The sequence below is a fragment of the Bombus affinis genome, unplaced genomic scaffold (assembly GCF_024516045.1).
Source record: "Bombus affinis isolate iyBomAffi1 unplaced genomic scaffold, iyBomAffi1.2 ctg00000080.1, whole genome shotgun sequence".
NCBI lineage: Eukaryota > Metazoa > Arthropoda > Insecta > Hymenoptera > Apidae > Bombus > Bombus affinis.
This window is the reverse complement of record NW_026108828.1, coordinates 497,211-511,525: the sequence shown is the minus strand read 5'-3', so window position 1 is coordinate 511,525 and position 14,315 is coordinate 497,211. Positions and strand designations below refer to the sequence as shown.

The following is a 14,315-nucleotide window of genomic DNA, read 5'->3' as shown; positions in this document are numbered from 1 at the left end:
CTAATGGCTCCATTCATAACCAACACACCAACTGGCAGCTCTTTAGAGAAGTCTTTACCCACACAACTTCAGCCTCAACCTCACTAAAAACCAATGATGAAATCGAAGCAGCCACGGAATACCTAAATGCGAGCATAATAAACGCTATCCGCGTCTCCACACCGGCAAAAACGTCCACCAGCAACCACGAATACCCCCAGTACATACTAAAAAAAATAGCAGAAAAACGTAGACTAAGAAGGATATGGCAGACCCATAGAACACCGGAGGACAAACGCAAACTAAACAACGCAACTAGAAAACTATCCAAAACCATAAAGAACTACAATAATGACCGTTTTCACAAATATCTCGCCAGCTTGTCCCCCACAGCCGACTCAAACTACTCACTATGGAGAGCCTCCAGGAAACTCACGCGCCCCCCACAAATAATACCTCCAATCCGCCGCCCGCAGGGTGGATGGGCGCGTAGCCCTATAGAAAAAGCCAACCTATTTGCCAAACATTTGACTGAAGTATTCCAACCCCATTCCTCCATAGCCGCAGCGGACGTCACCGAATACCTGCACACTCCCTTCCAAATGTCCCCTCCTATTCAACCTTTCACTTCTGCAGAGATCATAGAAGCAATCAGTCGCCTAAACCCCAAGAAAGCAGCAGGTCACGACCAAATAGGAAATAAAGCAATCAAGGAACTTCCCATAAAAGGGATTGCACTCATCGCATCAATCTTTAACGCCATCCTCCGCCTTGAACACTTTCCTAAGGCGTGGAAAATCTCACTAATCACCCTCATCCCCAAACCCGGTAAACCAATATATGAAACCAGCTCCTATCGCCCAATCAGTCTCTTACCTACCCTGTCTAAACTATTCGAGAGGATGCTCACGAATCGTCTCCTTCCACTCTTAGAAGAATTGAAGACTCTCCCAGATCACCAATTCGGCTTCCGAAAACAACACTCAACAGTAGAGCAAATCCACCGCATAACCCACATAATCAGCCAAACCCTTGAAAAGAAAAAATACTGCTCAGCCGTATTCCTAGACATCCAACAGGCATTCGATAAAGTATGGCATGAAGGGCTACTCTACAAGCTTAAAAAAATCCTACCCCACCCATACTACTCCATCTTAAAATCCTACCTAACCAACAGACAATTCATAGTTAAATGTCTAGGCGCCACTTCCGCAACATTCCCAATAAAATCCGGCATACCGCAAGGTAGTGTCCTCGGACCCCTACTATTCTCCATCTACACTGCCGACTTACCCATATCAAACGAGGTAACAATAGCAACATTTGCCGACGACACAGCACTATTAGCTACCCACGCAGACCCAGCAATTGCCTCATCCACTCTCCAGCGAAGTCTCGACTCCATGGAAAAGTGGTTCCAAAAATGGGGTTTTAAAATAAACGAAAAAAAATCCTCCCATGTAACCTTCACGCTCCGAAAACAAACCTGTCCCCAGGTCACCATTAACAACACAATAATCCCAAGCAAGGACTCCGTAAGATACCTGGGCATGACCCTGGACAGGAGGCTAACTTGGGAAAAACATATCTCCGAAAAAACAAAGCAACTAAAGGAAAAACTAAGAAAATTCTATTGGCTCACGGGCCGACGCTCCAAACTAAACATACAGAACAAAATAACCCTCTACAAGGCCGTAATAAAACCTGTCTGGACCTACGGAATCCAACTATGGGGAACAGCAAGTAACTCCAACAGTGAAATACTCCAACGCTTCCAATCGAAAACGCTAAGATCCCTATTAAATGCACCCTGGTATGTTACGAACGAAACAATCCACCGAGACCTCAAGATACCTACAGTCAAAGATGAAATACACAAGTTCAGAAGCAGATATAGCACAAGAGTCAACAACCACCACAACCCACTAGTCACCCAACTACTGGACACGACGGACCAGATCCGCAGACTAAAAAGAAAATACCCACTAGATTAAACCATTAGTCCTACTAAAATCAACAATATAAAACTATTATAATCCATGTCATTGTATCACGCCAAACTAAGTTACTGAAAATTCTCAACGAGAATTGATTGTAAATATTCTAATAAATAAATAAAAAAAAAAAAAAAAAAAAACTCTGCGAACGGTCTTTACACCAGGGGATACAAAAAGGTATCTGAATGGCGACGGTGACAGTATCTTTTCATTCCATTTCCGTTTGTCTCGTTTAGCGAGAACGACGTGAATCCCACCGACAAAAATAAATAAAGGAAAGCGCATTATATTAAATATTGTACATTTATCGTGACCGATGCAGTGTTGGATCAGGATTCGAGGGGCTGTATCGAGAGAAAATTCTCATTGTCCCTCTCGAGACTTTTTTCCTTAGGAAAAGAAAAAGAGACTGGGATGAAGAACGGTGTGAGTTCTTTCTTTTTTTACCTGGGAGGAGCGAGGGGGATAAATGTTACACTTGCGTCTCATTAATCTTTAATTAGATAATCAATTCACTAGTTACGAAATGTCATAATAAAAAGTAGTACTCTATAGTTGGTATTTCAATAATAATAGCGTAATAATAATAATTATATTCCATAGTTTTGTTTGCAATTATCGTCTATCGAATAATTAATTAATTAATTAATTAATTAATTAACGTTTACTCCATCATGATATAACCGCGACCTATATTGTGTTTGATAATATAAAAAGAAAAACAAATCGTATAATACATATATAGTATATATATTATATATATATAATACATATAGTATATATATATAATATATGTAATACATATATAGTATATATAGTACATATATAATATATATATAGTGTTGTATCGTTCACTTTTCGTTACAATAATAAATTGTCCACGAACGCTGACGTGCCAACAAATCCGACGTGCAAACCGCTTCCGTTTCATTCGTTTCTTTCTTTTTATTTTTTATCATCTACGGAAGTAATCTTTCGCGAATCTACAATCCATCTCTTTCTCGATGTTCGAACACACTAAGACCCATTTTTACACTCGCAATTATGTGCTCGAACTATCTTCAGAAAGAGAAAACTCATTTTTCTTTATATCTGTTGCACACACACACACCCATCACATATCGTATTTTTACGATTCGTTCGCAAATGAACGCCGATTCTTAGCAATTGTGTCATCTTCGTTAGTAATTAATTATTAATAAAATCAAACGATAAAATGACTCGTGTAGATCGCGATCGTCGGATTGGTACACAATAGCGTTCGATTGTTCGCTCTTAAAGAGTTTACTACCAAAAAAGGTATACCACTTTCAGATTTACAACACTGCCCTAAACACAGCCATACTAAGCCAAATACTTTTGGGTCTTCGTCGTTACGTTTATTCTTTTTACTAGTAAAATCGTTTACTTAAATCTACAGTCGATAACCATCCGCATTTCGTAGATTGTTATTTTTTGTTCTTTGTATTACTCTGTTTCTTATCGTTTTCATCTCACTTTTAGAAATTTCAGACGCACGACAAGATTTGTTTCTCAACCGATTTATAGTTGACCCGCTCGATTTAACTGCTATCACATAATTCTACATAATTATCTTTTTTTCTCTTTCTTTTTGTCCTTTTATATGACGATCTTGGAAAGACGAATCTACGACGTTCTTTCTATAAAACTAGTCCGAGGGACGAAGGACGTAGAGAAAAACCGGTGGATGGAGGAAAGAAAGGGCGAGAAAGAGAATACATAACAAAAGGAATGTTTCGGAATCGATTGACGATTCACATTAACCGATTTATAAAAGAATTTAAAATAGTCTAAAAATAACAAAAAGCGATCTTTCGAATTTGGAACTTAATTGAGTGAAAGAAAACCGGTTATCTTAAACGAACCATTCTCGTTAAACTTACCCCCGTCCAACCCCGCGATTAAAATTTTCAAGGCAAAAAACATTCGCCAATCGTTCGTTAGATTCTTTCTTTATTTTTATAAAAAAAAAAGAAAAATGCTTTTTGCCTTCTTTTATAACGAATTCAAAGGGTACCGATGTATATAAGACAAATGGAAATGTACGATGTTATATGTATATAGATATATCTGATGATAAATGTATCAGAATGAGTCAAATACATTTTTCAAGAGGTAACGTGTCTCTCAAACGGGTCATGATTTCTCTGGCTTTTTGTTTCGAATCGGACCGCGCTTTCGTCGACGGAAACGCCACGTTTAAATATGAATCTTACACCGGTTGCATGTGCCATTAATGATTCTGATTATGATTAAATCGGTTATAGCTTGGTTACATGGTGGCTACATTGTACATCGTGTATTTAAAAAATATCCGACGAAACGGACTTCAGAAGTACACCTTCACGCATCATTCGTTACCAACTAGTCATTTAAATAGGTATCGAAGAAAAAAGAGAGAGGAAAAGTTACACTTACAGTTTACTATGATACAGCACTGGCATAGTCACATACTTCGGTATGTATGTGTACTTGTATCTGTATTTGTATTTCCTTTTCTCGGGTTTATCGTGCACAGAGATATCCTATTATAATTATAACGCGTGTGTGTGGATCCCTTTCTCGCTTTTTTCCCGAATATTAACACTATACTTATATGTTTTGAATTTTTCTTTCGTGATAATATTAATAGTAATAATGGTAATAATAATAAGAAGAATAATAATAAAAATAATATTATTAATAATAATAGTAGTAGTAGTAGAGTAATAATAGTAATTATAATAATTAAGAATCAATAAGAATTATATATAATAGCAATAATAATAATAATAATAAATTCATAATAGACAGGGAAATTAATAATAATCGTTATTATTATCGTAATAATAGTATAGTATGTACAGAACGATTTTCATGCGAGGGTCCTTTTCGATTACGCTTCGTAGCTACATATTTTGATTGAACTGTACATGTTGGACCCTCGGTTTGAAAAACTTTTGTTGTCAAAATTAACACGATTTATAAATCCTCCCATTAGTAAGCTTGTGAATTTCTACTTTTTGGTTGCGACACCGTTAATCCGCGTTGTCTCGCCTGTCCTGTTATTAGGTTTCTTTCCCATAGGACAATTTAGCAGATTATTTTGAAGGTTAATTTCAGAATGATCCATAAAATTTAATGGTGCTAAGGTTTCGGCACAACCTTCGGCAACCGTTGCGATCTCTTAATAACAAATTAACCTAAGTTAACATTACTTAACTTTCCACTAAATTCTTTTCTCCCTTCCTTACATACAATGTTGTTGATTTCTTTTTCAATATCTTTCCATTTTCATACAGTTCGTTTTTTTTTCTTGTTATATACTTTGCATCTTGTCACGATAATAATAATAGTGGTATATAATAACTGCATATAATCGCTACGCTAATAATATTTGAACTATTAATTATTAATTAACGTTAAGTATACACAACACATTTGTACGATTTCACTCAGCCTGCACGAGCAGCAGCGAGGGAAGGTGATATAGATGAAAAAGTCATGTGTAAGGGGAATAAAAGTTTGGGCAGAGACATAGTGTGTGTTTCTTTTGTATATGTATGTGTATTAGGGGATAAAGTATTAATAGTCTCTCTTGATTTCATGTGTGTATAGTTTCAAATTAATTGTTTCTCGTCGTTCCACTGGTTCGCAATTGGGGAGCCGAGGTTGAGATACGAGAATACAATAACGTAAGTTCAAATGTCCATTGAGCCAGCTGTAGAATCTTCGCGGAGCATCTAAGCAGCACCACAACACGCTGTATCGCTCCTGCACCTTAACTCGGAGATAGAAAAAGGAAACGCGTCATCCGGGATTAATTTGGTCGCACCAGTGGTACTCTGACCCGTCTCTGAACATCAGCACTTGGTCAGTGTACCGGACGTAAGTAGTTGTACCTGATCTCCACGAAGCTAGGAACGCAGAACGGATGGAAGTTACTCTCTCTGTTCTCATGACAGAGAGGTGGAACAGCGACCGTTCTTTCTAAACGGTTGACATACGATGCAAGATCATCGTTCGCCCACTAACATAGTCACTCGTGTTAACCGACTTCACTAATAGTCACTACAATCCTTCGACAAATTTTGAAAGTTGATCTTGTGGCGTCATGGGCGTCACTTCACTCGAGTCTGTGCCACTAGTGGGTGGTGGAACTGGAGATGGATGATGTGGCATGGTACCCGGGTGACCAGTCGGTGCACCAGTTCCACCACTCAGCTGCGAAAGCATCATTTCACTTGGCCCACCGAGTTCATGAGCCGGTGAATGTGTTGGTGTACCATGAGGTGGATGGTGATGAGGCGATGGCACCGGCCCTGATCGAGGAGAAGGAACTGGCTGATTACGTGGAGAAGGAACCGGTCGTGGGGAAGGATTTGGTTGAGGAGAACGAATTGGCGGTGGAGATCGAACGGACTGCATTAATTGTTGCTGTACAGAAATCCCTGGAGGCCCCATCACACCTTGCGGAGAAGGTACCGGAGGTGGTGTTGGTTTTAAGCCAGGTTGACCGTATCCTTGTTCGCTAAAGCCACCATAACCTGGAGAAGAATACGCGGAATCGTGGCAAGCGTTAGACCACGAACCAAGCGGCTCGACGAATCTCGTTTTCTCCAGAATTAAATAATTCTTACCGAGAAGGGGCGGCCTTATATGTCGCTGTTGACCGTAAGGCGGTGCTGGTGGTTGTGTAAATTGTTGTTGTTGTTGTTGCTGCTGCTGTTGCTGCTGCTGCGGGTGTTGTTGCTGCTGCGACGGGTGCTGGTGCCTTTGCAATACTAGCATTTGCTGTTTATACCATTGTGGTGGTTGCTGTTGAACAGGTTGCTGCTGTTGCTGCTGTTGTTGCTGCTGTTGATTTAGCATTGCCTGTATTTGCATTCTGCCTTGCTGTTGTTGTTGTTGTTGGTGGTGGTGGTGGTGGTGCTGCTGCTGCTGCTGAGACATTATATGCTGCAGAGCAGGTTGTTGCTGCGGCTGATTAGGACCCAAAGGTCCGCCCACTCCTCCACCGTATTGACCACTTTGTTGTTGATTTAGAGCGAGTGCCTATTAATTTAAAAAATTATATGGTAATAGAAATTATTAAAATCGAAAATGTCAGCAGACAAATAATATAGAAGAAATTAATCGTCATACCCGTTGTTTGATAAAAGCAGCCATAATCGGTGGATTGCTTTTGAGTATTTGAAGTATTTGGTTTTGTTGTTCAGGAGTATGGGGATTCTTTAGAGTTTGCATAAGTTGCTGCAATACATGCTTGTGCATGTTGCTTTGAGTTTGAGGACCAACTTGATTAACCGGACCACCGAGAACTCCAGCTTGCCTAGGCATCTGTCCTCCCATAGCTATTGCTGGCAGCCCTTGATGTTGTTGCTGCTGTTGCATTAACTGTTGCGGCGTTTGCTGTCTCAAACCAGGATTCTGTTGCATCAGTGCACTTGGCTGATACCTACTGTAAATAAAGGTGTAGCTTTAATACCTCTTTTTATATACATATATGTGTACGGTATTTTAATTATTATATTCAATAACTCACCTTGCTGTCCATTGATCCATTGGAATAAGATGTGTACCGCCAGGATTTGGCATTTGTACAGGCATTGGACGTTGCATAGGAGGTGGTGGCATTACGCCACCTGTTTGTCCTCCTACGCCAACTCCAGCACCAACTCCACCACCTGGCGTTACTTTACCATAACCATGCGGTACTTGTTGCCGTGCAGCTTCTTCTTGTACTTGCTTAACAACTTGGAGAACGTGAGCAGGTGGCGTTTGAGTTTCAGGTTTCAATCCTATTCCAGGTTGATGTGGCGAAGATAAATTGGTAGGACTGACACCTGGTTTCATAGCAACACCTGTGGTCATAGTAACATTTGAACTCTGTTGTCCGGATTGCATCGCTCCCACTGGACCTGTGGGTCTGCTATTCATTGCAGCCATTCGTCTCCTGAAACACATTAAAAAGAAAGATATACACCTAACTTATATACATAGGATATACATACACCTAGTTATCTTTGGAAATTATTATTCTAACGTTGCTGCTGTTGTTATTATTATTATTATTATTATTATTATTATTATTATTATTATTATTATTATTATTACTATTACTACTAATACTACTATTACTACTACTACTACTACTACTACTACTACTACTACTGCTACTGCTACTACTACTACTACTACTACTACTACTACTACTACCACTACCACTACTACTGACGTATTTACCTTAACAACTGCGCTTGCTGTAGCCACTGTTGAAGCTGTTGTTGTTTCAGCTTATGTTTGATGTTCGAACAGAATGGAACAAGACATTTAGTCTCTTGGCAGTGTTTAGCATGATAACAGCACAACGCTATTAATTGTTTACAGATTGGACAGCCACCGTTCGTTTTTCGTTTGCAAACTTTAGTATGCGTTACTACTCTCTTCATCTTTTGACAACTTGTTAAACGACAGTTAGCATCTCTACATTGGCACGCGTGCACCAACGATTGAATACATCTTTGAATTGAAAGTTTACGCGCCTCCTATTATAAAATAAGAATATTTATTATAAATATTCATAGCAAAATTATTAATATATTCAGTTAATAAAAATATATTTTTACCTGTGGATTAGCTTGTTTAGCATCGGCCGGCGATGAACCATCATCCAAATCTAAACCAAGTTTTTCCATATGATGAGGATGACCGTCTTTTTCTTTACAGCTTATACACAGATCAAAATCCTAGCATAATAAATAATAACATTAGATTGTTTGAAAATTGGATGATACATGTTTACAGATGATTGTTTTAATACTTACATCACAAACCGTACAATGATATCTTGTTTCTACATGGCTCTTACAATTATTGCAAGTATAGACAAACTTGTCTTGACCTTGATTGTGCAATTCGTATAGCATAGACATAGAACTAAATTTCGCGCGCCTTAAGGAAAAGAATTCATAATGTCTTTCTCTAGCCATTGTAAGGAAAGCATCGCGGCCATCCATAAGGTCACAATTAATAACTGGATCAGGATCTTGAATAGGCTAAAACGTGCATTATTTTCAAACGTAAGAATACGATTCGATTATTAAAAAAAATAATAAATATAAATTAATCCTAAATACTTACTGCTAATATTACATCCCATTATATTATATATGGCCCTGGGCCCATAACCTGTTGAGAAGAGAGAAAAACGTGTGGATAAAGTGTAAGATACAAAGTATATATTTGACTTAATAATGAAATACAGGAATACAATTTGAGCTGGTCCAGATCCGCACGCTAGCAGTGTTACTTTATGACTGAGAACCCCGAAGCCAACGTCGCCTGTCTACCGTATTGGGTCTGCCTCCCTGCTATTCCTTTGTCTATATGCTGTCGATGGCTTCAGCGCTTGAGAAAGGTAAAAAGACCAGATGTGGAGTTTTCCTAGAAGTGGTGATCACTTCAACAAAAATAAACGAAAGATCCTTACCTCCCTCGCTCTTAGGTATGCGATGTCGTCCATAATGTCCAACCGAAGATAGTGCGTATTTCTTCTACCGCTCGGTGGTGCGGACATTCTGGACGCTGGGTCTCGCCGAGTTGGTAATATTCTAGTCACGCCTCCAAAAGGAAAACAGGCGACTGATTCGCGACGGCGAAACAAAGTCGGTAGCTCTGCTTCCATCGTAACGACCGAATGTCCCGATCCTTCTCCGCCACGATCGCTCATTCGTCTCACCTGTCCACACAAACATCAAGATGGTTTCGATACGCGAGAACTGTCGTAGTGACGATCGAGCCTGGCGAAAGTCAAATTGACCAACTTCATCTTTGGACAATCTCACAATTTCGCAATTTCATCGTCCAAGTACACGATTGATTCTCACAAAACCTCTAGTTCCTTAGAGCTTAATGCCACGCTCATCTTTTCATTTTTATCGCATATTGTCTCACCACTTGCGATACTTGTAATTACTTTTCTCTACTTTTCAATTTTGGAGTTGGTCAATGTGATTTCCGAATGGCTCGATGGACTATGCGAGTCTTGGATAAAGATGACAATTAAACTATTCAGATTAGTCATGTTGCTTCGTCAAACGATTTGAATTCAAGCAATTCGAAACCATTTTGTCAATGTGAACCTATTATTTTACCAATGTGAATCTGTAATTTTGCTTGAAATATCCTTCCAAGTTTTTATGATGATTCAGATTGGTCAAGTTACCTGAATCAAGCAACTATTTTCAAGTTACTTGAAACTATTTTGTTAACGCGTACAGTTGCTTGAATCAAGCAACTATTTTTAAGTAACTCGAAACTATTTTGTCAGTGTGAAACTATATAGACACTAGTTAATTCCCATACACATGTATAATGTATAATGTATAAACAGAGCTATTTTTTCAGATCAGAAAGTACGATCAATCTTTTTCTTTAAATATATTATGCAAACGTTGAACAACGTTATGTTTTGTTAAGCTAACAGGATACACTAAAAATACATTATCACATACATTATCCGGTTCGTTCGTGAGTGCCGAGGCGTGCAGACGTGTGTCCAGTGCCCGGCAATGTTCACAAAGCAGCACGTGACCATCCAGTTGCTGCTGAGTGCCGAGACGTGCAGACGTGTGTCCAGTGCCCTGTGAAGTTCACAAAATTCCACGTGACGCCCATCTGTCGAAAGCGAATCCAACTAACCTAGCCAGGGGTTAACAGCCTCTCGACTAGTTCTTTCACACTGAATTAACTAGCTCGATGATGGCTCTATCATTCCCAACAGGCTCCCCGGAGCTAAATTATAACACCGCCATTTTTCCTCCCCCGTGGCAAGAGGGCAACACATCTATCCTGGTAAACGACCATCACACGAAAAAACGAAAGCTCGAACCAACCAAGACAAATGTAAACAAGAGTCAAACTAAACCATCAGCCAGCCAGGTGACCACCTACAATAGATTTTCAATACTGGAGTCCACGGAAGACTCCATGATTACAACCGAAAAGGTAAATAATCTCCATACTCAAAGAATTCCCCCTCCCCCACCGATATTCATTAACGACGTAATCGACATACAGTCAATGATTAAGACTATCGAAAAAGACATCAGCAAAGAGGACTACAAGTTAAAGATTAACAACAACCACGTGAAAATACTGCCGACCCACCCAGACGCCTATAGAAAGTTAACCAAGCTATTAAAAACGTTAAACGCTAAATTCCACACATACCAGCTCAAACAAGAAAGACCATTTCGAGTGGTGCTACGCAATATCCATCACTCAGTCGATCTAGACGAACTAAAATGCGAATTGTCAAATCACGGCCACGAAGTAACTAACATCAGTAACATTAGGCATAGAATCACAAAAAACCCACTATCCTTATTTTTTATAGACCTAAAACAAAAAACAAACAATAAAGAAATCTACAATATTAATCGGCTGATGAACTCCATAGTTAAGTTCGAGCCACCTCTTGTAAAGAAAGAAATAATACAATGCAAGAGGTGCCAAAGGTACGGCCACACGCAGAAATACTGCAATCACAACTTCCGGTGCGTAAAATGTGCAGGTAATCACCCCACTGACCAATGCACTAAATCCCCGGAAACCCCCGCCAAGTGTATCCACTGTCAAGGAGAGCATCCTGCGAACTACAAAGGATGCTCAGCCTACAAACACTACATAATATAGTGTATCCAAAACTGAGACCCAAGGACATAACCAAACAAGAACCTAAACCCCAAAAACTCACTACACCAACAGTATCCTATGCGCAGGCAACGCAAGGAAACGTAAACAACTCGAAAACACACATTGTACACACAGAAAATAGAATTCCCACCCCACAAAACACAGACAACTTTACCAGACTCGAAAAACTTATCGAGAAGCAAACTGAGCAAATTAACAACTTGCTGTCACTACTCACACTCTTCATGGACAAATTCATACGCACAGAAGCAAAATAAAACCAATGCGAATAGCTCTGTGGAACGCCAACGGTCTAGCTCAGCACAAATTTGAACTAGAACTATTCTTAAAACAACAGCAAATCGATGTGATGCTCATATCCGAAACCCACTTCACCGACAAAAACTACGTCAAAATACACGGCTACAACTTCTACCACACACAACACCCCAGCGGAAAGGCCCACGGCGGCACCGGAATAATAATCAAATCAAACATCAAGCACTACGAACTTCCACCATTCCAGAAAGACTACCTCCAAGCAACAAACGTAGCAATAGAAGACTGTCATGGTACAATCACCACTTCAGCTGTATACTGCCCTCCCAGACACTCCATCGCCAAAGAAGACTTCGACAACTTCCTGGACACCCTGGGCAATAGATTCATAGCCGGAGGAGACTACAACGCCAAACACACCCAATGGGGCAGCAGACTAGTTACAGTAAGAGGTAAAAACCTCCTCAACAGCATAATAACCAATAACCTCAACTACCTTACCACATACGAACCCACACACTGGCCCACCGACACAAACAAAATACCCGATCTCCTTGATTTCATCATAACTAAAAATATCTCGTCAAGACACGTCCAAATCAATTCCTCGGCTGATCTCTCCTCTGATCATTCCCCCGTGATAGTAACAGTCAGTTCAACTATCATCGAGAATACACCTAATGGCTCCATTCATAACCAACACACCAACTGGCAGCTCTTTAGAGAAATCTTCACACACACAACTTCAGCCTCAACTTCACTAAAAGCCAACGAAGAAATCGAAGCAGCCACGGAATACCTAAACACGAGCATAATAAACGCTATCCGCTTCTCCACACCGGCAATAACGTCCATCAGCAAACACGAATATCCCCAGTACATATTAAAAAAAATAGCAGAAAAACGTAGACTAAGAAGAGTATGGCAGACCCATAGAACACCGGAGGACAAACGCAAACTAAACAACGCAACTAGAAAACTATCCAAAACCATAAAAAACTACAATAATGACTGTTTTCACAAATATCTCGCCAGCTTGTCCCCCACAGCCGACTCCAACTACTCACTATGGAAGGCCTCCAGGAAACTCACGCGCCCCCCACAAATAATACCTCCAATCCGCCGCCCGCAAGGCGGATGGGCGCGTAGCCTTATAGAAAAAGCCAACCTATTTGCCAAACACTTGTCTGAAGTATTCAAACTCCATTCCTCCGTAGCTGCTGCAGACGTTACCGAATACCTGCACACTCCCTTCCAAATGTCCCCTCCTATTGAGCCCATCACTTCTGCAGAGATTATACAAGCAATCAGTCGGCCAAACCCCAAGAAAGCAGCAGGTCACGACCTAATAGGAAATAAAGCAATCAAGGAACTTCCCATAAAAGGGATTGCACTCGTCGCATCAATCTTTAACGCTATCCTCCGCCTTCAACACTTTTCCAAGGCTTGGAAAATCTCACTAATCACCCTCATCCCTAAACCCGGTAAACCAAAATATGAAACCACCTCCTATCGCCCAATCAGTCTTTTACCTACCCTGTCTAAACTATTCGAGAGAATGCTCAGGAATCGTCTCCTCCCACTCCTAGAAGAATTGAAAACACTCCCAGACCACCAAATCGGCTTCCGAAAACAACACTCAACAGTAGAGCAAATCCACTGCATAATCCACATGATCAGCCAAACCCTTGAAAAGAAAAAATACTGTTCAGCGGTATTCTTAGACATCCAACAGGCATTCGACAAAGTATGGCATGTGGGGCTACTCTACAAGATCAAAAAGATCCTACCCCATCCATACTACTCCATCTTAAAATCCTACCTAACCAACAGACAATTCATAGTTAAATGCCTAGGCGCCTCTTCCGTAACATTCCCAATAGAATCCGGCATACCCCAAGGTAGTGTCCTCGGACCCCTACTGTTCTCCATCTACACTGCCGACTTACCTATATCAAACGAGGTAACAATAGCAACATTTGCCGACGATACAGCACTATTAGCTACCCACGCAGACCCGACAATTGCCTCATCCACTCTCCAGCGAAGTCTCGACACCATGGAAAAGTGGTTCCAAAAATGGGGCTTCAAAATAAACGAAAAAAAATCCTCTCAGGTAACCTTCACGCTCCGAAAACAAACCTGCCCCCAGGTCACCATTAACAACACAATAATCCCAAGCAAGGACTCCGTAAAATACCTGGGCATGACCCTGGACAGGAGGCTAACTTGGAAAAAACATATCTCAGAGAAATCAAAGCAATTAAAGGAAAAACTAAGAAAATTCTATTGGCTCACGGGCCGACGCTCCAAACTAAACATACAGAACAAAATAACCCTCTACAAGGCCGTAATAAAACC

The 14,315-nt window shown here is 40.3% G+C and overlaps 1 protein-coding gene across 1 annotated transcript; it reads right to left on the bottom strand.

The window, feature by feature from the left end:
- Window positions 1-2,707: 2,707 nt before the first annotated feature.
- On the bottom strand, window positions 2,708-8,983 carry LOC126927211 (CREB-binding protein-like). The gene is made up of 7 exons (XM_050743485.1): window positions 8,804-8,983; window positions 8,606-8,725; window positions 8,223-8,524; window positions 7,522-7,932; window positions 7,122-7,434; window positions 6,617-7,031; window positions 2,708-6,523 (listed from the first exon to the last, which is right to left on the bottom strand). The coding sequence occupies exons 1-7, from the start codon at window positions 8,966-8,968 to the stop codon at window positions 6,048-6,050; spliced, it is 2,202 nt and encodes a 733-aa protein (XP_050599442.1). The 5' UTR covers window positions 8,969-8,983; the 3' UTR covers window positions 2,708-6,047.
- Between the last annotated feature and the right edge of the window lie 5,332 nt (window positions 8,984-14,315).

Bases quoted from the DNA above. Each gene is read 5' to 3' on its own strand.
- LOC126927211 (XM_050743485.1), bottom strand. From the start codon at position 8,968: ATGGCTAGAGAAAGACATTATGAATTCTTTTCCTTAAGGCGCGCGAAA. The intron at 8,726-8,803 runs GTAAGTATTAAA...TTATTATGCTAG, and splicing joins ATCATTGTACGGTTTGTGAT to GATTTTGATCTGTGTATAAG. The intron at 7,435-7,521 runs GTGAGTTATTGA...TATTTACAGTAG, and splicing joins ATGGATCAATGGACAGCAAG to GTATCAGCCAAGTGCACTGA.